Source organism: Scardinius erythrophthalmus (genome assembly GCF_964197995.2).
Source record: "Scardinius erythrophthalmus genome assembly, chromosome: 1".
In the NCBI taxonomy this organism is placed as follows: domain Eukaryota; kingdom Metazoa; phylum Chordata; class Actinopteri; order Cypriniformes; family Leuciscidae; genus Scardinius; species Scardinius erythrophthalmus.
In genome coordinates, this window is record NC_138221.1 from 62434094 (window position 1) to 62459186 (window position 25093).

A 25093-nucleotide genomic window follows, 5' to 3' on the forward strand; every position below is an offset into this window, starting at 1 on the left:
ACCCAAATAACAAACTAATTTAACTTCATATATTAAAAACGCAAGTGTTTTTTTAATAAACAAATACTGACAAGGAATGTGTCCCCACAAAATGCATAGTATATATGAAAAACATACATAAGGGACTTGTGATATGTTTAACCAGGGCTTTTGAGAAGGATTTACGTTCATATTATCTGCAGAATCACCATCACTTGCCTGAACTTTTCTGACTTTCACAGTAGCCTCCAAAAAAAAGAAAGATAATATAACCACCAAACATTATGGCTTAATAAAACCTAGATCCTCCCTAAATGAGTCTCAAATGCAGATGGCTGGATTTATGGATAGGACAACTGAAACATTTGTCAATAAAAGTTCATTTTTTCCTCATTTCACTCATCTCAAAATGATTCATCCTTTTTTTCTTAAAGAAATTTAAATGTTTTAGTCAGAGACATGAACCATTATTTTTTACAAGCAATCCTAAAGAGTGTTTTCTTAGAAGATGTGTGCGAGAGGATTTACGAATCAATTCCAGAAAAGAAGGATTGGATATTTACAAACGCATATATCTGCTGAACATTCATGCTTTTACATTACAGAAAAGCACACAAAAAAAACCCTCAAAGTCAACAGACAAACCTCCAGGATATAAACACAATGCAGAGAGGCTGAGATAACATAAAAGTAACTTTTATTTCCATTTTATTTTAAAGCCTGGGAACGAAAAGATGTGGAAAAGCCTACTTAAAGTTCTTGAAGGAATCGAATTATATAGTTAAAAATGGCGATACATCTAAAAATATTTGCCGACCCAAACTTACCAGTCCAATCTGACAAAGCTTTCTAACTCTTCTAATCGATCGATCTATGAATCTACTAACTCAACAGTCAGTCAGTCAGTCAGTCGCTCCTCTGCGGGAGATGAAGATGGTTTAAAAAAGGAGTAAATCCCAGGACTGCATCCCATTTAGAGAAAGTTCGTGCAGAGTCGCTCCAACAGTTTAACTGTTCCGTGTCTTTCCCGTTCGTCATCTCACCATCAAAAAAATGCAAATGAAGAAGAATCTAGACAAAACCAATGGAGAAAGAAAAAAGATCCTGAAACAAGTCTGTTATTTTCCCATCTGCAAAAAAAAAAAAAAAAGCAAGATCAGAGAGCCCGGATGAGCATGAAAAACAGGGAATGGCCACTCAAACCGCGACTCATAAATAGACGTCAGCCTGTAAGTCCAGACACGGGTCCATGAGGCAGAGAAGAGAGAAGCTTTCTGGAGGAGGGTGGCCCAATGTCCCGGCTCCTGGCTCTTTGTCGGCCGACAGAAGACTGAAAGAGTAAAAAGGTCCCGAATGTAAAAGGGAGGACAAAAAACTGCTGGATCAGAAAGAGAGGGAATGGTCTAAGACTTCTTGGAGTCTTGTGTGTTCCTCTTCTTAAGGTCACTCAGGTCCACTGGGATAAAAGCTGAGAGAGAGACGATAGACAAGAAATGAAGTTGACCCATTTAAAAACAAGCCATTAACTTTGTCTGCATAAATGGGAAGAAAAAAAAACATTTCTGGCGAAAGAAATACATAAATGAAGAAGAAAGCCAAAATATGAAATGTAATGGCTGTGTATTTACTGAGGAATCCACTGTTTTGTCGAGGATGGTCAAAATGACAATTTTGGAGCCAAATTACAGGGGGTTAAAATGACTTTAGAAAGATGACAGCATCATTATTTTATTATCACACAGAGATTGGTTGGTCTATTAGTAAAATCTGTTGACTTTAGCAATCTTTGTTTTATTGTATGCCAATGGAGACTGTTCAAAAAACAGGGTTTCCCCAGGTTTGATCACCCCAAATTTAAGACTTTTTTAAGACCTTTTTAAGACCACTTTAATGAAAATTAAGACCTACATCGCACCCATTATGCAGTCGTAAAACACCAGATCAAATCCCAATAATGACTATTACTAACAAATGTTTTAATTAAAAATACATTATTATAAAAAAAACTCATTCAACAACACACGGCAAAGTGATGTTTTTTTGGTAAATATCAAACATTCATAACAATAAACAGATAAACTAACTTTTCAAATCATCATAGTAAAGTTTCTCAGCATTCAAATTGCTTCAACCATTGCTTCAGAGGGCTAGACAGATAGGTAAGAGAGATATAGATAGTAGGGGTGTAACGGTTCACAAAATTCACGGTTCGGTTCAATACACAATACACTTGTGTCACGGTCCGGTACGTTTTCGATACAGCAAAAAGAAAGAAATGCCAGAGAATTTTTTTTTTTTTTTTATTAAAACTAACATAATAAAGTAGGCTATGATATATATATATATATATATATATATATATATATATATATATATATATATATATATATATATATATATATATATATATATATATTTTTTTTTTTTACTTTGACCAATGATGGAGCTATAGGAGCATAAACAAAACAGCTCCTTGGAAAAAATGAAATGTAGCCTAATATTGTAGTAGTTATAAACAAAGGTCTATTTTTAGTTCAGATTAACATTTGAGGGCAGCAATTGTATTCATAATGTCAAAATAAAACCAATGTAATGTTACTTGAAGGCATTATAGCCACTATTCCTGCCAAACTTCCGTGGTTGCAGTTAGTTTTACTACAGTAAATCCATGGTAAATGTTGCTGATCTGTGGACACTGAATAGTTCATTCATGGCACAATGTTTCTTCTTGGCTTCCACGTCAGCGCTGTTTGATCTGTTAATAACGGAGAAATGTGAATGTTTCTCACTAGATCTCACAGCGATGTTATTACTTCAGTGGCGAATTCAAATGATGTATTTACTGGATCTCTTATTACCGCTGTGTAACAGTGTTGCTTGATCAAGATCGGCTCGCGCTGCACTGGTCCAAACTGATAAACTGTCCTTCAACCACACAATAATGAGTAGCTCAGTTTCGTTCCGCTTACATTGCGTTTGCATCTGATGTTGGACAATGTTGTGGTCGCGCCGGCGTCTCTTCCATTATGAGCGCGCTTGCCACGTGCAACGCGCCTACATTTGAAATAATTAACGAACCGTTCGGTTTGAAAATGCGTACACCGAACCGAACGACACTTCCCCATGATGTCTCTCCTCTCAACTGATGGATTAGAACAGGGGTCACCAAACTTTTTTCTCTGGGGGCCACATTATCGTTCCTGACTGTGATGGGGGGCCGGGGCCGGGTCAGCTATATAACATAGAATCGTATGACCCAGACCAAAATGACCACCAGCAGGCCTCATTGTGTAGTAGAGATTACTAGCCTGGCACAGCCATCCCCACTACTATATCCACACTACTATATCAACACTACTATATCCACACTACTATATCAACACTTGATTCCTGGCACATATTTGTTTATCTTTACTAGTGGTTTGCAAAAGTTGTAATCAAGTCTTCACGCTTTGTTTTATTTAAAGTTATTCTTCACAAATAATCGTTGGTCCACTGTTCTTTGAAAACTCTGCACTCTCTTTTAGGGGTGGAACGGTACACAGAAGTCACGGTTCGGTTCATACCTCGGTTCAGACATCACGGTTGGGTACAGTGAAGGGAAAAGCAAAACAAAAATGCAGAAGGCTTGTGCATGTCTCAGGCTGGACCACCAAAAGAAAAATTATTAATAAAACTTATTTAAAAAAAAAAAATACAAGGCTTAAGACATTTAAGTAAAGGCATAGAACCAGTTTATTTGTAGTGCACTGACAATAGTTTTATATAATTAGTTCATTAATTCAATTAATAAAAATACCTTGATATGTTTAGTAATTGTACCTGAATTAATTGAAAATTAATCTTCTACATTTCAGATTAATATATTTGTTTTCTTTAAAAATGTAATTAACAGTAACTTAAAAACATACTCCGTCATTTAGTTTATGCAGGACATCATTCAAACTGCAAAGTGTTTATGTTTCCACTGTTCGATCGCGGCCGTGCCACACACACACACACACACACACACACACACACACACACACAAATATAAGTAAACACTTTACGACTTTTCGATCGCGCCCACACCTCTCTCTCAACATATTCCAGCATTGCAATCTTTACACCGCAGCCTGCTTCAGAGCTTCAGAGCTAAGGCGGAGCTACAGATTAGGTGTCCCTAAGAATCCGTGTATCTAACAGTAGTTCCGCATTACATTAATTAAATTGCACGCAAGTTTTATTTATTTTTATACCGTGTATTCTCCGTGTAAATGTATGCACCAAACTGTGACGCCCGTACCATGACGTACCGTCCATGACGACTTTTGGGGATTGCCTCATAGGGCCGGTTCAAGTAGTGGGGGGCAGAGGGGCTGGGGGGCCAGTCAAAGGGGGGTGGCGGGCCTGAGTCGGGCCGCGGGCCTTAGTTTGGTGATCCCTGGATTAGAATGTTGATCCATTGCCGCCGGCGCGAAAACCCAAACTATTGTTTGCGCATACTAGAAATTAAGTTCTCTGACGTTACACTAAACCCTGTTGAATTTTACGTTGTTGTTTTTTCGCCCATTTCACCTTGCGTTGCAGTCTGGTTGACTTTGAATAAATAGGCTAGTATTATGAAATTTAAGACCTTCGTTTAAAAAATTAAGACTTGGACAACGGAATTTAAGACTTTTTAAGGCCTTAATTTAGGAACATGACATTTAAGACTTTTTTAAGACTTTTAAGACCCCGCGGCTACCCTGAAAAAGAGCAAAAATCATGCCTGTAACTCAAGAAGTATTAAAGATATCTTAATATCCTTTTATATTCTCATTCATAATAAACGTTCCTTTTGGTATCTTCATTTTAAAGGCCCCATATGATAAAATCCCAGAGATGTTAATGCGGCTCCATGAGTAAATTGATCAATAATACACATTTTCAGTGGTCAAAAACCAAATGTGGGTCACTTTGATATTTGATCTGACGCTTTTTTCTTTTAAAGAGGAATATCTGAACAACAAATAAAGTTGAAACTAGGCCTGTCGCGATAGTCGATAAGTCGATTAATCGCACGATAAAATAAATGAGCTCGATAATTTTTCCGGCCGCGATAATTCCATTTGCATGCTTGTTTGTTTTCCTCGTCTCTCTCTCTCTCTACCAAAGAGACTGGATGACCACTCTCGCTCGGTTCTTTAGCGTATAGAGACAGAGCGCAACGCGTCATAATCTGAAGAACACGCCCACCCAGGGGGAAAACAAACCAACCGTCCCCATTGACTTTGCATTGCGAGAGGCTGCCTCCTTGTCATTTCTTGCTTCTAACAAAAGACAGAAAAATGCCTAAAAGCTGATGTGTGACAAGGTGTACAGCAAACAAGCTAAGGAACCCAGAAATAAGTTTTCATAAGCTGTCGACCCCAAAAAACGAGCGTTTGAGGACATAAAAGTGGATACAGGCTGGAACAAATGGGTAAATTGTGGGATCCTGACACTCAGTATGCACTAAAAATACACTACGTGTGCAGTAAGTTAAACATTTGGTGACAGGTGAGTCAAATATCCAAATGTCAGTTTTATATATTATATTTCTGTAAGATAAACTATCCTGTGTTGCTGATTATGGTCTCCACCAGCGGGTGTACGTTAGTTCTCAGAGTAATGAGACACGTGACGCTCTGTCTCAACTGCCTGTATCCACTTTTATGTCCTAAACACTCGTTTTTTGGGGTCGACAGCTTATGAAAACTTATTTCTGGGTTCCTTAGCTTGTTTGCTTTACACCTTGTCACACAGCAGCTTTTAGGCATTTTTCTGTCTCTTGTTAGAAGCAAGAAATGACAAGGAGGCAGCCTCTCGCAATGCAAAGTCAATGGGGACGGTTGGTTTGTTTTCCCCCTGGGTGTGGGCGTGGCCTAAATGCGCTCTGTCTCTATAGGAGGAGTGAACCCTCTTGTCAGTTGCATTGACTTTGTGCGGGGAGGCGGCGCCGCGGCGCTTGTCAGTCACATGGTCTTTGTATGGGAAAGCGCCGGCGGGACTGTTTGCGGCTACTGCCGGGAGAGAGAGAAGACGCTAGTTGTGAGTTGCGACAGCGAGCCCGATCACATGAAAATGCATATCTATACCACGAATGTTATTTCTCGTGCCATTTATATGCCAAAAATAGTTTTTGCGTGCATATGATACGCTCTTTATGGCGTGTAATACGCACGCACTCCTCACCCCTAATCCTAACCAAGTATTTTCACTGCGTAGCATACACGCAATAAAGTGCGTCTCCGTCTTCCCGACAGTACACAATCACTTGACAAAGTAACAGGAGTAACAGTGCAAAATTGTGCGATATGGCTTGTTGAGGCTTTTTTTTTATTTGTTTACAAAGGTCCTAACTGTCAGTTTTGCCTGTTATGGAATGTATATATGGATGGATATGAATGGATATTTTTTGAAGTGCAATTTTGTTTACATCCATTTTATTTATTAACAGACATTTATTTTGTTAACAGACACTGAGAGTCCATTGCTTTCATTGTTTTTGGTTGTTTTTTTTTTCATTTTTTTGGATATTTAAAATGTTTTCCGTTTTCAATGTTTAATATTCTTTAGAAATAAAAGTTTATAGATCGTTGAAAAGGTGTACCTGCATTATTATGCCATTATAATTATATTAAATGAAAATGAAAACTTGAGGCAAAAAACACAAGACGTGCCTTTTGCCCCTTTTTGAACTGTCTCCATTGGCATTAAATGAAACAAAGATTGCTAAAGTCAACAGATTTTACCAACAGACCAAACAATCTCTATGTAATAATAAAATAATGATGCTGTCGTCTTTCTAAAGTCATTTTTACCCTCTTGTAATTTGGCTCCAAATCGTCATTTTGACCATCCTCGACAAAACAATGGATTACTCAATAAATATACAGCCATTATATTTAATATTTTGGCTTTCATCAATATTTATGTTTGTCTTTCTTTAGAAAAAATCGGGGAAGCTCCTGAAAAAACTTACAATGTAGGTTGGGATTTGGGTTTTTCTCCACATACTCCTGTGGTCCACGATCATTTCGTTCACTATTTTGTGGGGATTTAATGTCTCTCAAAACACAAAGCCATGCTGGAAAGAAAACACACAAAAAAGAAGCATTACAACAACATTTATGTCTTGAAATCAAGAGCTCCTACTCTTTTTGACCAATGAATTTCCATAACTTGCACATGATTACAGGAAAGGATTTTTAAAAATGATTTTGTAAAGTTTAATCAATAAATCAGTGGTTCCCAAACTTTTTCTATTTTTTGTAGAGAAAAATATGTTACAGATTTTTTTGCTATACAATAGAAACTTGTAGTTCTAATTGAAAGCGACACTGACGCTGTTTTTCATGTTTAAAAGTGTAAAGCTGCTTGTGTTAAAGCAATCTATTGTATAAAGTGCTATACGGGCTGTCACTAACGATTATTTTGGTAATCAAGTAATCGGACGATTAGGTAAGCAAGTAATCATATGATTTCATAGAACAACACTGTTAAAATACATAATATACATAACATAAACAATCATTACGTATTATAACAAATGCCTGCAGAGGGCGCCAACGGCCTGGTGTTATTACACATTACAGCAGATCAAATCCTCGTTTAATATTGGCTTAACGACATTTAATTCACATGTCCACTTAATCTTTAATATTTGGCGAAGAACGATAATTTGACGAAGAACGACATTTACTACAACAAATATGACATATTCCCATGCTTTTGATAGATTTCGTAGTTTCAGTGATGCTCTCAGGCCTGGGAATCACACGCTTTCAAGGTGAAGATGGTGCTCAGCTATGAAGGTGTGTGTGTCATGTGTCAGCAGTCTTACTGTCATGAATGAAGCGCACATTTTCTTCATGTGCTGGTGTGAAAAGCTCTCCTGTATTCGTTGGCGATCGAGGGCTGGACGTCCTCTTGTACGTGTGCATTCTAGGGGTGGAGGAGCTGGAAAACACACACAAAAAACATTGAACAAGATGCTTAATTATGACAAGATGATTTATGAAACTGAGGAACTGTACTTTTAGCATCTAGCCACATACAGTACAGGCCAAAAGTTTGGAAACATTACTATTTTTAATGTTTTTGAAAGAAGTTTCTTCTGCTCATCAAGCCTGCATTTATTTGATCAAATATTGTGATATATTATTAAAATTTAAAATAATTGGTTTTCAAGTTATTATACTTTAAATGATCATTTATTTCTGCGATGCAAAGCTGAATTTTCAGGATTATTACTCCAGTCTTCAGCATGATCCTTCAGAAATCTTTCTAATATGATGATTCATTATCAAAGTTGGAAACAGTTCTGCTGCTTAATATGTTTTTTTTTTCATAACCTGTGCTAATTTTTAGGATACTTTGATGAATAAAAAGTAAAAAAAAAAGAAGCAAATGTTTTAAAAATAGAAATCTTTTGTAACAACAATATACAGTAATTTGGGGTCAGTCATCTTTTTCTTTCTTTTTTTGAAATAAATCAATACTTTTATTCAGCAAGGATGTGTTAATTGATAAAAAGTGATAGTAAAGATTTATATTTTTAGAAAATATTTTTTATTTTGAATAAATGCAGTTCTTTTTAACCTTTTATTCATCAAACATATTAAGCAGCAGAACCGTTTCCAAAACTCATAATGAATCATCATATTAGAAAGATTTCTGAAGGATCATGTGATAGACTGGAGTAATGATCCTGAAAATTCAGCTTTGCATCACAGAAATAAATGATCATTTAAAGTATAATAAATTGAAAACCAATTATTTTAAATTGTAAAAATAAATGCAGGCTTGATGAGCAGAAGAAACTGCTTTCAAAAACATTAAAAATAGTAATGTTTTCAAACTTTTGGCCTGTAGTGTATATACAAGTGGGGTTTTTTCACTTCCACTCATTTATTTTGTGTAGTATTAAAAAGTACTTTTCCCCCTAGGTCTAGGGTACGTTTACATTACAACGATGCACTAAAATCAGAAAGGTTTTTTGCATACAGACGACAATGTTGTCAAATGTCAAAACGATGACAATGTAAATGAACGAACGGCCAATACGCATATAAAGTTTTCAGTTTTTAGTTGAGAACGTTGTCGTGTTAAGCGCCCCTAAAAAATGCAAAGCGTGTCAAGATGTTAAAGTGAAACCTGTTCCCTGAAACTGTGAAAAGTTAAATTCAGCAGAAGCTGCTTTTACAGTAGTTTGACATTTGAATATGAAGCCTAAGTTGCACATTTATGGGGTTCACAGAAGTCATGATAGAAACGTCCATAGAGGTGAATGGGAGACAACAGATAACATGATTAATGCGTTCCCATTTGCTCCAATAGCAAAAAAGACAAAGTTTCCACTACTTTTCAAAACAGGAAAAGAAACACAGAGGGACTGATTACAGCAGAAAGAGAAATGTCCAGTTTACCATCATTACCTCAGAGCCGTTTATTAGAAACACTTGCAGCGGCGTTCATTAGTTTGTTTGTTTGTTTTGTATGTTACACGTTTAAGTTTGGAATAATTATAATTTTTTAAAATGTTTTTGAAAGAAGTCTCTTCTGCTCACCGAGGCTCACAAAAACATTTTTAAAAAAATCATACTGACCCCAAACTTTGGACCAGTGGTGTAATTTAATGGCAAGATAATAAAACACAAAGTACTTTGTTATAAATGTACATTATTAAAAATGAAAATACAAATGCCTGTGGAAACATACTATCACAGTCTATGAATGTTTACCAATTGTGTTTGCTGTCAAGTCAACAGTGATTATATCTTAATATTAAAATGCATCCCTCTTTGTTGTGAAGCGTCTCATCAGCAGAGCAAGGACTAATGACTTTACCTTGTCATTCTGTTATAGTCTCTTGCCTCACAATCTCAGTTTGAGGCTTAACAGGGAAGTTTGCCTGTTCGTCAGTGTGTTTTCTAAGGGGAAAGACACTTCAGTCAGATTAAAGTAATTCAGACGAAACACATCAGTGTTCACAAAACTGCATTTGAGTTAAAGATCCACTAAATCAAGACACACAGAGTTTATTAACTGATATGATCAGAGCAGCAGCACCATCAATGAATTATATATATATATGTGTGACATGTACAATATACAATATAAAAGAATGAGTTGTGTTGATACTATATTTCTGGTACGATCAAAAGGTAATTCAGTGACTCAGTGTTTGTTATTGTTTATGAGACACTGGCAGCTAGTGTGTGTTAGCATTGTTTTCATATCTTTAAACTGATGCGGACTTCACACACAATCTGAGTGAATAACTTACACAGCGAATGCATCGCCAAACATTCAGACTAATGTTCACACAATGGAAAACGCACAAATTGAGAGTTTCAAACCTGTCTGTTTGTTTCTCTTTCTTCTGCTATGTCTGTATTCTGGCCTGGCTCGGCCGAAACGTTGCTAATGCCAACCAGTTATTTCCGGGTCAGCCGAACAAGCCGAGCGAGAAGCGCATGCGCGAACAGCGGTAAAATACGTGTTTTTTAGTTAAAGGGATAGTTCACCCAAAAATGAAACTTACCTCAAGATTTACTCACCCTCAAGCCATCCTAGGTGTACATGACATTCTTATTTCAGACGAATACAATCGGAGTTATATATATAAAAAAATGATCCTGGTTTTTCCAAGCTTTACAATATATAATATGGCAGTGAATGGCTTTTTCTGTTTTGAAGTCCATAAAAGTGCATCTCTCCATCATAAAAGTGCATCTATCATCATAAAAGTGCATCTCTCCATCATAAAACTGCATCTCTCCATCATAAAAGTGCATCTATCTATCATAAAACTGCATCTCTCCATCATAAAAGTGCATCTATCATCATAAAAGTGCATCTATCCATCATAAAAGTGCATCTCTCCATCATAAAAGTGCATCTCTCATCATAAAAGTGCATCTCTCCATCATAAAAGTGCATCTCTCCATCATAAAAGTGCATCTCTCATCATAAAAGTGCATCTCTCCATCATAAAAGTGCATCTCTCCATCATAAAAGTGCATCTCTCCATCATAAAAGTGCATCTCTCCATCATAAAACTGCATCTCTCCATCATAAAACTGCATCTATCCATCATAAAAGTGCATCTCTCCATCATAAAAGTTCATCTCTCCATCATAAAAGTGCAACTCTAAATCATAAAAGTGCATCTCTCCATCATAAAAGTGCATCTCTCCATCATAAAAGTGCATTTATCCATCATAAAAGTGCATCTCTCATCATAAAAGTGCATCACTCCATCATAAAAGTGCATCTCTCCATCATAAAAGTGCATCTCTCCATCATAAAAGTGCATCTCTCATCATAAAAGTGCATCACTCCATCATAAAAGTGCATCTCTCCATCATAAAAGTGCATCTATCATCATAAAAGTGCATCTCTCCATCATAAAACTGCATCTCTCCATCATAAAAGTGCATCTATCTATCATAAAACTGCATCTCTCCATCATAAAAGTGCATCTATCATCATAAAAGTGCATCTCTCCATCATAAAAGTACATCTCTCCATCATAAAAGTGCATCTCTCCATCATAAAAGTGCATCTCTCCATCATAAAAGTGCATCTCTCATCATAAAAGTGCATCTCTCCATCATAAAAGTGCATCTCTCCATCATAAAAGTGCATCTCTCATCATAAAAGTGCATCTCTCCATCATAAAAGTGCATCTATCATCATAAAAGTGCATCTATCCATCATAAAAGTGCATCTCTAAATCATAAAAGTGCATCTCTCCATCATAAAAGTGCATCTCTCCATCATAAAAGTGCATCTCTCCATCATAAAACTGCATCTCTCCATCATAAAAGTGCAACTCTAAATCATAAAACTGCATCTCTCCATCATAAAAGTGCATCTCTCCATCATAAAAGTGCATCTATCCATCATAAAAGTGCATCTCTCCATCATAAAAGTGCATCTCTCCATCATAAAAGTGCATCTATCCATCATAAAAGTGCATCTCTCCATCATAATAGTGCATCTCTCCATCATAATAGTGCATCTCTCCGTCATAAAAGTGCTCCACACGGCTCTGCTGATTAATAAAGGCCTTCTGAAGCGAAGGTGAAATACAAAAAAAAGTTTTTGTGAAATTCATGTAAGAAAAATATTTTTGGATGAACTACCCCTTACCTAGCAGAATTTGTTTTGATTCTGTCTATATGAATTGTGAATGATTTTTTTTTTAAATTATCACTCACAAACTGTTAAAACTGTTTATAGTAAATTTATTTTTAAATTTCCTAACCCCAGCTGCTCCCGACGAGATGGATGGATGGCGCCTTGCATGGCTGACACCGCCGTCGGTGTATGAGTGAGTGAATGGGTGAATGTGAGGCTATGTAAAGTGCTTTGGTGGCCATAGGTCTGTGAAAGCGCTATATAAATGCAGTCCAGTTACCATTTATGTATATGTTTATGTATAGTGAGCCTTTAGACAATGAAAGCTCTGATTCAGCATCACTCAACACCAAGCACTGAATGCATTTATTAGGGTGTTTTAGTGAAATATATGTTGATAAATTTAGCCTAGGCCACTGATGTTTATTACTGTGTCCTGTTGTATGGGTGCGTATTACAGGTTTCCTCATTTGCTAACACTCTATAAATGATTCAGTTGACACAATTTCCCAAACCATTCATTCAGTTCTTAAAACAAAGACACATTTCTCCTGTTTTCACACACATTACAATTTTCTTCATGATTTCTGCAAAACTCTACACAAAAATGCCCTGATTTTACACAAGTTTAATCATGTTCTCATGATAATCAGACTCTCCACACACTCACAGTGAAGAAGAAGAAGACCGAGAGAGAAAATAAAAAGCACAGAGTAACTATTTTCATATTTTACTTTTCCTTAATTTCATAAGCATCCTTTTCAGCTGGAAAGCATTATTTCATCAACAACTTTATCAAACGTTGTGAAAGTCATTTATTTCTTGTAAAGAGTTCATGATTTCCATCCCTTGTGACCCAATATCTGAAATCTCAGAAAGTGCTTCTTCATCCCTCATCTTCTGCATCACAATCTTCCTCACATTTTGAACTGTGATTGTTTTCCAGCACTATTTTCTCCACTACTAATGTCATTTTCCACATCTTCACTCCTTACATTGTTCACAACCATTTCTGTTATTTCATTATTCATTATTCATTAATCTTTTCATTTTGTTTGTGTTTCATAATTTCAAATGAAATATACTTTTAATAGTAATATTAAAATGATCATGTGTCACTACAATAAAAACTAAATGAATATGATTTCCATCAATAAAATTATAGCTTGATAAACACACACACACACACACACACACACACACACACACACACACACACACACACACCATTCTTACTGTCTCTATGAAGGATTTAATACACACATTTATTCTGTTATTTCTGTTGCAGAAGTTAAGATATTAAAGAAAATTAAAATAAGAGTCTCTGTATCTCGCTGTTATGATTTATCGTGCAGCTCAAAGTATTCTGGGGAAAAACTCTCTACAATCTGTTCTGAAACATCAACACAGTTTCACTGATGATCCAGAATAAACCCAAAACCCAGGATAGAGCGTCTGAGTGAATGTGGTCTGGACTGTGTGGATGAGGCTCATTGTGTCAGAGACGCTGTAGAAGGACAGAGTTCCTGCACTGTGATCCACATACACTCCTATTCTTCTGCTGATGGGCTTTACAGGGAGATCAGTGTCTATGTTATTGTGTCTGAATCTGTAACTGGAGGAAGAGTACTCCAAACTCCAGGACCGATCATTACCTCCAAACAAACACTCATTATCCGATCCCTTCCTGCTGATGCTCTTATATGACACTGATATATACACACAATCTCCACTGCACTCAATCTCCCAGTAACAACGTCCACACACACTCTCTCTACACAACACCTGAGACCAATAATCAAATCTGTCTGGATGATCAGGATACGGCTGCTCTGTGTCAGTGTAAGTAATCACTCTGTTCCTCTCAGACAGACTGAGGCGTTTATACACTGTGTTCAGATCCAGAGTCAGCTGATGGGAATCTGATGGAGAGAAAACACATCAGAATCAGGAATTATGAATCTGTCTGATCTTTTAATGTATCTGAACTCTTCATGAATCAATGTTCAGTGTATCATCAGTGTCTCAGTACAGCTGACCAAATATCCTGTGCAAATCATCATTTACATGATCAATTATAAAACTCTTCTATCATGATTTATTTCTCCTTCTACAGGAAGAACATGAACACATTCAGTGAGTTTTTCTGCTTGTTTTCTAGTGACTCACATTGTAGGAAGTCGTTCCTGGTCTTGGGATTCATGTTGGTGAATGTGACTGTGGAAATAAACAGACATGAACAGTGTGAAGAGAAATGACAAGATAAAATACATTCATTTCTGAGACATTTCTAATATGATGTTCTATAATATTAGATGATGGACTCATTTCTGAGAGCAGATTAATAATATCCAGGCACTTCATTTATAAAACACACATCGGATTGATCCTAAATTCCATGCTTTTATCCTCCGTCATGTATATGTTTCTTAACACACTTTAAGTAGACGTTTAAAAAGTGCACTTTGTAACAATGTCGAATTAAAAGTTTTAATTTGTAAATTTTAATCATGTTTTAATAATATTTTGTCATGCTTCAAAGAAGTGCAGTTATTTTGACGTGTTAACTAACATACTAAAGCACATGTAAAGTACTTTATTATTATTATCATGTATAATATTATAATGTTATTCAATAATATATTTACAATTAAACAAACAATTTTAAATTAAACTTTCAAGCTTCAAGTTACAGCAGTCATCATCATGTTTATATATGGGCCATCCTACAGAATTGATGCAAACTGCTGTCCCTCATCCAAAAAACACATTTGAAAAGCATTTAATTATTAAAATCTTAGATGTTTACTAAGATCCCTCAATTATCTATTGAAACCCACAATAATATTTAAGATATCAGTAAGCTTTATATATATATAATCATCATTTATGGGCTACTTTCAATTAGGAGGTGGCTGTCCCAAACCCTAACCCCTAAATTCCAACTTAATTTAAAAATTTTTGCAAATATTTCTATTCTTGTTTTAAAAAAAGTAAAAAAATAAATAAAAAAATTATATTTTATTTTTAAATCATGAAACTTTATCTAAAAAAAAACTTGTCCTGCATTTTCATGTCACTACCAAAACAGTGAATGTTGTAGTCCATTGGCTGAGACTGATTTTCACCACACCCCTACATTTTTGATCAGGAAATATGCCTGTGTCCCTCTCTCTCATGTGCTATATGGTGAGTAGATTGATCCCATCATTTTGAGGTAAATGTGTTCTAAAGTCTAAAAATCTGTGTGCAACTTTAAGGAATATCACTATCAAACTAATTTTTTCTGCTATTGAGAAAACTTTTTTGGATGTTATTCCATAAAATTTAGTTGTTATATGTGTTCAACTGTTCTGACCAGTGATTGCTAACCATGTGCTGATTAGCATATTCGAGCTAGGCTCAAAAGTATCTCAAATTGTCACTACCAAAACAGTCACAACCGAAACATGTCTTGAAGTTTCGGTTGTGACATTATTGTTTTGGTAGTGACAAAAGGGAACACATAATCCTTTATTTGGAGGAATAAACTACATTTTAGTACAGTTATGCAAATAATTACTACTGTAGTATGTTTTAGTAATGTTTTAGTGTTTTAGCATGCAAATTCTGTTAAAATTCTGTAATGTGATGAGGTTACAATAACTTAAGGTTGCAGTCCATGATACTAGCTTAGGTGTAAGGTTGTTGTCAGTAATGCTAATTTCTATGATTAACTTGACAGGGAGAATGACATAAAACACCAACATGCCTAAAAAAAAAATAGAAAAACTACAACAGAGAGACAGAGAGAATACAAACAGGGTTGCCAGGTGCCAGCAAGGTTTTCCAGCCCAAAACCTCGTCAAAAACTGCGAGAATGCACAAAAAAACGCCCAAATTTTTTTGTGGCTTGTTTCTCGTTTAAACACATTGAAATCATTAACAAGCTTTAAAATGACCCATTTTTCGACTTAGCCTATCCGATTTTAGAAAAAATATTCAATCAAATGAACGCAAAAGCTATACTGACCTTAGTCAGACTATTCCACTATTACGGAAAATAATGCGATCAACTTAAGCTATCGATGAGTCTGTTTATTGTCAATAAAAGTCGCTTGGAACAAAAGCATTTAGTAACATAAAAACATTGAGTGGATATATGGACATAAAAAATAACCCACTTTCAAATGGCAACATGAAACATGCATATTAGGGCTGGGAGAAAAAATCGCTTCACATGTATAGGTATCGCGATTTTTTTAAAAATGATTTTAAAATCGATTTTTTAAATACAGAATATTACAGATATTAATTCAAATTAAATAGTTTTATTTTTGCCCTTGCTTATAGATGAGGTTGACAGAAGTTAGCCACTTTCATTTCAATAGAGGGTGAAATGTGTCGTTACAGAGCTGCACCATTCATCTTTAAAAGACTGTGATCTCGATTCAAACACCCACGCGATCCATTTCGTCTATTAAACCTTTGACAAAATCATATCGCAACATTCAAATCTGTGTTGGCACTGCCGCTGACCCAGAGAGAGTGTTATGAAACCGCAGACAGCTAGCTAAGTTTGAAAACCCCGTGGTGGTGCTGGCATGTGTCACTTTAAGGTAGTGGGAGGACTGTCGTGAGGTTAGGGGGCACGTCAGCCAGAGTTGTAGTGTGTGTGTGTGTGTGTGTGAGTGAGTGAGTGAGAGAGACTGCTGCCTGCTGAACATTGGGTCACAGGAGAAAGGATCTGAAGTGCCGGTGTTTCGGCAACAAAAACCCGCCGAACTGATCCGAAACCAGCCCAATTTTTATCCACCCGCCCAATCCCATTTTTGCCTGCAAAATAGATTGCAAAACCGCCCAATCTGGCAACCCTGAATACAAACAAATGTTGAGGGAAGACCCAGTGAAGTACGAGGAATACTTAAGGAAAGAAAGAAGGAAAGTTGAAGAGTATCAGTTAATTATCTGACAGGGAGCAAAGACATGTCAGAAAAGCATGGAGGAAAAGACAAAAGACACAGGATGATGGTGAAAAGACAAAAAGAGGTGGAGACATTTTGCAGGGCTGCCACACCACCTAGCACTTCCAGTGAGGGTGATCAGACACCAGTGCACATACACACTGGGGGAAAAGGGAGAAAACGAGCAAAAATCAGTAACTATAGAAAATGTCAGAAGTTAGAACAGAAGATCAAAGAAATCCAGAGGAGAGAAGACAAATATAGAAAGCGATATCAAAGGTTGAGGCAGAAGTTGACACCAGACCAATGTTCTCCAAGGTCGAACACTCAGAAGGATGTAAAGAAGCACAGACTTCCCAAACAAGTCAGAAAGACTCTTCTTTTTCACAACACGCTTATGCACCAAATACAGGATAAATGAGCAATTCCAGCGTTATGGACGTGACATTTGCAGTCAAAACATATAATATAAATTCTCAGAAAATGCATTTAATACCAATATATTTAAACGTCTGTTTTTATGTCCATACTCCCTTAATAAAGGAGTCCAGACATTAGAACAATATCAGTCTACACATGCGTTTTATATTTAATATGAGGGAAATACACATGCGTTACGACGTGACAAAAAAAGACGTGAGTTTGTGGGAGACAACATACTTTGTAGAAATTCTGCAAATTAAAATGCACAAGCCAAAAGAAATAATACCAACCGAAGGGATGACTGTTGGCTCTCTATAGAACATAAATTATTTATTTTATTTTAGTTTTCATTTTTTAATTTATGAGGAAAAAACATTGTTACGGACGTGACAGTTCCGAAATCAACACTTGGCTGACGCTGGAAAATCAGAGAAAATGCTTTAAAAACTTGAACAGAGACCTATTTGTGAGTCTCTGTTGGGTATTTGAAACAACAAACATCTGAGATGATGACATCTGAGACATAAGTAAAGGCTGCACAATTAATCAAATTTAAACTGAAATCACCGTGCTATAGATTAGCCTCCGTTGTCTAAGATGTCATCATCTCAGATGTTTGTTGTTTCAAATACCCAGAGACGCACAAATTCTCCTCAAACTTCTCTTCTCACTTGCACCTCAAGACCCAAAGTATAGAATAGCTCTAGGTGTTCTTATAAGATATTTACTGTCAGATGTGTGTCTGCTATATGTACTGACTGCTTATGTGCATCATAGTTATTTATTTATTCAGCCATGGCAAACGTAGTCACTACCAAAACATTACTGTCACTACCAAAAATGTGCAGTCACTAACGTAACATGGGATGTTTTGTCAAAAATAAAGTATATTGAATTATCAACTAAGATGTTATGATAGTGTTTGGTTCAATGTATATTCAAACTAATGAATCCTTAACTTTGAAATCAGTACGATAAACTTTATGCCTTCTACAAAGAAAGATTGGGTTCAAAATACAACAAATCTCATAAATTACACTTAAAATATTATTAAAATTATAATCTTTATTGATTTAACCTGTAAAAATATTTTTAAAAAAGATATATTTATAAGGTAGATGTAAACTAAATCTTAATAGGTCATTATAAGCCTTCTTAATAAATTATTTAATATTGTGTTTCGGTAGTGACACATTTGGGGAGAAGGAAAATATTCCAGCATTTTCTGAAAATACAGTATGAGAATTAACAGCACAATTACTAGAAAAGCATACCTTGGATATTATACAATTTGCATACATGCAAAATTTGTGGGAAAAAACTCTGACTTTGCACCAGTTCTGTAGAATGGCCCATATATAAACCCTTGTCCATGATGATGATTGCTGTATTTCTGAATCATCAAGGGATATTTGTAGGTGGATTTGATGCACTTGTTCACATTGCATTTGAATTTAAGATGATTTATAAACTGGGATGCATTTTAGGACATTTTTGTGAAAATGGACGTTTTATAAATCGTAAGAATATTTCAGAAACGGTTGTACGTTCAGATTTTGGATCTTTCTCCACACGTCTGTATAAACGAGGCGCAGGACTTTACCTCCGTCTGAGATCTTCTTGATCTCCTCTTTGCAGAAATCCTCCAGTTTGTCTCTCAGCTGACGGACAGATTCTCTCATGCCATCAAAAGAGGAGAGAGAACTGAAGGAAACGTCGGGTTCGTCTGTAGATTCAGGAGGTGCTGAGAGAGACTGGAAACTCTACAGAAAACAGAAATCAAAACTCATCATCTCCACACTTCAGCCAATAACCTGCACTATATCAGATCTGAGCGGCTCTTGTTGACTTGACTTCTCTTCAGTGACTCGCTTCAATCCAGCACTTTCACACAATCAGCACATTCTCCTCATATTCATCATTTAATGCTACAAACTCTAGTCTTTGACACTTAATAATATCATTTAAAATATATATAGTTAAGAGCAGATTGAATGTAATGCTTTCAGACATTTAATTATTTTAAAATTATTTTTTAAATTATAATTCAAATATTTATTTGATTAAATGAATGTCTTATAGTCTAAATTTAAATTAAATGCAATTATCTAATATTTAGAGAGCTTTTTGACCAACTTAAGTAGGATTTAAGTGTCTGTATATGTAATTTCAGAAATATGGTTAAAGTTACTGCTGAATGAACTGACACACATTTATGATAAACTTAAATATACTCAATGTAATTTCTATTGAAAATTGTTTGTTCAATTTTAAATATAATATTGAATAACACACTAGAGTTTTAATTATAATCAAGTACTTTACATGTGCTTTAATATGTTGGTCAAAATCAAAATAACTGCACTTCTTTAAAGCATGACAAAATATTATTAAAACATAATGATTTCAAATGTACAAATTAAAACTTTAATTTGACTGTTACAAATTGCAATTTTTAAAAAGTCTATTTAAAGTGTGTTAAGAAATATAGATGTTATATGGACACTGTTTAGTTAATTTTTGTTTCATTTTCACTTGTTTTGTTCTCATTTGTCCCCTTGGTCACTCATTTCCCTCTTGTTTGTTATTATAGTTACTCATTAATTCCCTCTTTGCTTCACTTGTGTTTATAATTATCTATTCAACTTTTTTTTTTATAAAAATTTGATAAAACATCTGCGTTTTGATAAGATTTGAGGAAAAGCAGTTCAAAGGTTACGAGTAGATTGATGATCATTATGTAACTTTCGACTGGTTAGTGAAACTGAAACTTCACAAGGACTCTTAAAGGGTTAGTTCCCCCAAAAATGAAAATTCTGTCAGTAAAATTGCTCACCCTCATGTTGTTCCAACCATGTAAGTCTTTCGTTCATCTTCGGAACACAAATTAAGATATTTTTGATGAAATCTGAGTGCAGGATCACTCCTCCACAGGCTTATGGACACTATAACTTGCTGGCCCAGAAAATGTATTAAAGACATCGTTAATATAGTCCAAGTGACTCCAGTGGCTCAATCTTAAGTTTATAAAGCGACGAGAATACTCGTCACCACGTATCACACACATGACCAGCGTCGCCCAATAGTGAGCCTACGTGGTGACGTGGAACACAGACGCGCTGCGCTATTACACTACGTGAAAAGACTCGAGGCCCAGAGAGAAGATAATGAAAAGTGGAATAAAGTCGTTGTTTTTGTTTGTTTTTGCGCACAAAAAGTATTCTCGTCACTTGATAAACTTAAGATTGAGCCAGAATTTTTATTTTTGGGTTAACTAACCCTTTAAGGATCCCAAGGTCAGGTTTTGTTTGGTTTTTATAAGCATTGTTAATATACAGCCTCACTTCCTGTCTGGAGTCTTAGAGAACAAATTTATCAATGTGTTACAGGTAAACAGCTATGAAAATAAAAATCAATATTATCAACTTTGAAGATCACCTGACACAATTTTGGTGCCAATTACTGAAATTATTTTAGTAGAAATAAAAGATTTCATTAAAATGAGGATAGAAAATCTAGTTGGCTGGATATTGATACCATCAAGTTCACTGATTTCATCAAGACAGAAGAAACCAGAAGGAAAAATGAGTTCATATTTAATGGTAAATTTCCCAGGGCTTTGTCAGTGTGTCTCTTTAAACAGAAGATGATCAGATGAGAGTCTGACTGATGATTATATGATAACACAACACTTGACTGAATCTGACTGAATTCCTGACAACATCTCAGTCAACGGCTCATTCTGCTCTCATGAAATGTTTCTCTGTCATAGCAGGATCTTGCTCAAGTCCACTATGACCCTGTTCTTCTAGATCTCTGTTACCTGCAGGAACTGGATGTGATCTTGTGTGTGTGAAAGCTGCTCCAGCTCAGCGTCTCTCCTCCTCAGATCATTGATCTCCTGCTCCAGTCGCTCCAGTCGTCCTTCAGCTCGACTCACTGTAGTCTTTTCCTGATCTCTGATCCGCTGTGTGACCTCAGAGCGGCTTCTCTCAATGGAGCGGATGATCTCAGTGAAGATCCTCTCACTGTCCTCCACTGCTGTCTGTGCAGAGCGCTGTTACACACACATCACAATCACACAGTGGCTTCAGCACGACTGACAGAGTCCAAACTGAGACGTCTCAAACTTCTCTTCTTCTCCAGACTCACCTTATGAGACTCCACAGCCTCTCTCAGATGCTGAAGATCTTTCTGTCTCTGCTGGATTCTCTGACGGATCTTCATCTGCGTCTCATTCAGCTGTTTCTGGAGGACAAACCAATGACAGGGAATGACACATAAAACTACTGTCATACAAACATTAAAGTTACATGAATCCAGAGTTGGTGAAGTGGTTAAAGATCTTGCATGGTCAGTTTTTACTGTCTGGTTCAAACCACAGATTCATGGTTTACTGAAATGAATGTCAGCAGTATTTCATCAGTGCCTAGTTTTATATCATTAGTATCATCATTTACTCTCCCTCATGTTGCTCCAAACCTGTATGACTTTCTGTCTATTGTGAGACACAACAGAAGATATTTAGAAGAATGTCTCAGCGGTTTACAGAGGCCAAATAAAATATGGTGACACGTCAGTAACATCAAACCTCATTGGTTCTTTCATGTCACAGTCACATGACTAAACACCATGATGTCATGACACAAACACCAGTGAAGTTTGATGTTTTTGATGTCATCATATTTGATTTGGGCTCCACATACATGAGTTTATCAATGATTTGATTTGATTTGATTTGATTTGATTTGTGATTAAAAGTTTGGCTCTTTTAAAAGTAGCATATTTTAAAGACTGCACTTATTTTGGAAATTATATTCTTAAAAATAATATACAGACCCTTTCCAAAAAATTAGAATATCATGGAAAAGTTTATTTATTTCCATAATTCCATTCAAAACGTTAAACTTCCATAGATTATAGATTCAGGGCCCACAACTTAAATGATTTCAAGTATTTAGTTGTTTATTTGTACATAATTTGGGCTTCCAGCTCATAAAACCCATGAAAACAGGATTTCAAAAAATTAGAATATTACATGAAATCACACAGTAATTACACAGTGATACCATGGTCATTGAACCAGGTTTGGGTTCTTTTGGCAGTGTGGGCCGGTGCAAATCCTGCTGGAAAATGAAGTCAGCATCTCCATAAAGCTTGTCTGCTGAAGGAAGCATGAAGTGCTCTGGAAATGTCCTGGTAGACGGCTGCGTTGAGTGGACAGCACAGTGGACCAACACCAGCCGATGACATGGCTCCCCAAACCAACACAGACTGTGGAAACTTCACACTGGACTTCAAGCATCTTGGATTGTGTGCCTCTCCATTCTTCCTCCAGACTCTGGGACCTTGGTTTCCAAATGAGATGCAAACTTTGCTCTCATCAAAAAAGAGGACTTTGGTCCACTGTGCTTTATTAAATCCAGAGTCAACGCAGCCATCTACCAGGACATTTTCAGAGCACTTCATGCTTTCTTCATTTTCCAGCAGGATTTGCACCTGCCCACACTGCCAAAAGAACCAAAACCTGGTTCAAATCCTGTTTTCGTGGATTTTATGAGCTGGAAGCCCAAATTATGTACAAATAAACAACTAAAATACTTGAAATCGTTTAAGTTGTGGGCCCTGAATCTATAATCTATGGAAGTTCAACGTTTTGAATGGAATTATGGAAATAAATAAACTTTTCCATGATATTCTAATTTTTTGGAAAGGGTCTGTAATTGTGAAATAAGTGTGAACTGAACGTAATGTTTTCAGACACGCAATTGCATGTTAAATGCTATTAAATGAAAATGTATTATAGTTTAAATGTACATATAAAGCAATTAGCTGAACTTAAGACTGATTTTTTGACCCACTTAAGTAAGATTTAAGTATATAATGTAATTTCATAATTATTTTGAGTTAAATTGAAATATTAAATATTATTAAAATGTACTTCAAAGTAAACCTTTTCATTTTACATTATAGAAAAGTGTACTTTATAAAGTGTACTTATGAAACAGTCATGAAAGTTGACTCTCTTTAAGTGCACTTAAGTGGCCTTTCATTTCATTAATATTATATTATCTGCATATATAAAATACAATTTTTTTTTTAAAGTATACTTTTATTTTGAAGTACACTACAAGTGCATGTCAATACACTTAAGCGTACTCCTTTCTTTAACCACTAGTTGTTTAGATTACTTTTATGCTTTTTCTCCTTTTTGTAGCTTGAAACTTTTTTTACTCCATTGACTTACACTGACTTTCTCATTGACTTTCAGTGTATAAACTAAAATAGACGAGACATTCTTCAAAATATCATCTTTTATATTCCACAGAAGAAACTCAGTCAAACCAGTTTGGAACAACATGAGTAAATGAGTGAGTAAATAAAGACACTTTCATTTCTGTGTGATCAATCCCTCTCAGTTCATACCTGTGTCTCTGTCCTCTGTGCTGCAGTTGATACAGTGTTGTGGTTTTTATGTTCACTCTCCTTACACCACACACAGATGCACTGTTGATCAGTGACACAGAACATTTCTAGCTCTTTATCATGTTTACGGCAGATCATGTCCTGCAGTCGTCCAGTGGCATCAATCACTTTGTGTGGTTTACGAGAGTGATATTCCTCATGACGGTCTAAATGAGTTTGACAGTAAGATTCCTGACACACCAGACAGGACTTGACGGCTTTGTATTTTCTTCCAGTACAGACGTCACACTGCACGTCTCCAGCTCCAGCGTAACAGTCAGCAGGAAGTTTAGTCTTCTTCAGTTTCTCCACCAGTTCAGCCAGAATGGTGTTTTTGCCTAAAGCAGGTCTTGGACTGAAGGTCTGTCTGCACTGAGGGCAGCTGTAGACTCTCTTCTCATCCTCCTGATCCCAGCAGTCTGTAATACAGATCTTACAGTAACTGTGTCCACAGTGGATAGTCACTGGATCCTTCAGGAGATCCAGACACACTGGACACATGAACTCATCCTGAGAAATTCTGGCTTCTGCCATTTTACTGCATGAATACAGAGAGATACAAACACACAGCAGCTCAACAATACTTCAGTTTCTGTTTCTCTGAACTGAGGAGTTGAAATAGTTTCCTGGTTCTGTGTTTGAGTGACGTGTGTAAAACAGGAGTGTCTGTAAAGCAGCTTCCTCATTCCTGGTGAAGGAGAGTCACTTTACTGCTGTGTTTATGTGCTCTTCTTGTGGAGTCAAAAACAACGTAATTACGAGATCCGAGCTCATGAACCATTCAATCCGTTAAATTCCGCGTTATACAGTAAATTGACTCAATTCCGTCCGTGTTGATCTTTACTTTCGGTTTTATTTGCGGTAGTTTGCGGGCTGGCTTGATGAAGAGATTCTCAGCTGATCATGTGATGCGTGTTGCAGAAGCGCGTCGTAACTGGCTATAACATGTCATAGCCTATAACACGCACGTTTAATTTTTAGCATTGTTTGGAGGAGTAAAATGTACATATGTAGCTTCTACAATGGACTATGGGGTTAGTGTTGCATTATTCCAAATAAATAGATTGAGATTCAGAAACAAATGTAAAGAGATTCACCAAAAAAATCTAATTCTCAAATAAATACATTAAGAT

At 36.1% G+C, this 25093-nt stretch overlaps 2 protein-coding genes across 2 annotated transcripts; both read right to left on the reverse strand.

Annotated features, from left to right (window-relative positions):
* Window positions 1–659: 659 nt before the first annotated feature.
* On the reverse strand, window positions 660–10462 carry mcrip1 (MAPK regulated corepressor interacting protein 1). Its single transcript, XM_081376960.1, has 5 exons — window positions 10344–10462; window positions 9832–9914; window positions 7826–7941; window positions 6965–7069; window positions 660–1447 (listed from the first exon to the last, which is right to left on the reverse strand). Exons 2-5 carry the CDS (start codon window positions 9837–9839, stop codon window positions 1383–1385), a joined length of 294 nt encoding a protein of 97 aa, XP_081233086.1. The 5' UTR covers window positions 9840–9914; window positions 10344–10462; the 3' UTR covers window positions 660–1382.
* A 2003-nt stretch (window positions 10463–12465) lies between these two features.
* LOC308702705 (tripartite motif-containing protein 16-like protein) lies at window positions 12466–24879 on the reverse strand. The gene is made up of 6 exons (XM_081385767.1): window positions 23922–24879; window positions 21648–21743; window positions 21319–21552; window positions 19099–19258; window positions 14299–14346; window positions 12466–14051 (listed from the first exon to the last, which is right to left on the reverse strand). Exons 1-6 carry the CDS (start codon window positions 24492–24494, stop codon window positions 13531–13533), a joined length of 1632 nt encoding a protein of 543 aa, XP_081241893.1. The 5' UTR covers window positions 24495–24879; the 3' UTR covers window positions 12466–13530.
* Window positions 24880–25093: the final 214 nt, after the last annotated feature.

Coding starts and splice junctions, on each gene's coding strand:
- LOC308702705 (XM_081385767.1), bottom strand. CDS start 24,494: ATGGCAGAAGCCAGAATTTCTCAGGATGAGTTCATGTGTCCAGTGTGT. Junction 19,259..21,318: donor ATCACATCCAGTTCCTGCAG/GTAACAGAGATC, acceptor TGTTTTCTGTAG/AGTTTCCAGTCTCTCTCAGC. Junction 14,052..14,298: donor CAGGAACGACTTCCTACAAT/GTGAGTCACTAG, acceptor TCTCTCCATCAG/ATTCCCATCAGCTGACTCTG.
- mcrip1 (XM_081376960.1), bottom strand. Junction 7,070..7,825: donor TGTGCGCTTCATTCATGACA/GTAAGACTGCTG, acceptor TTTTCTTTCCAG/CATGGCTTTGTGTTTTGAGA. Junction 1,448..6,964: donor CCCAAATCCCAACCTACATT/GTAAGTTTTTTC, acceptor TCTCTCTCTCAG/CTTTTATCCCAGTGGACCTG.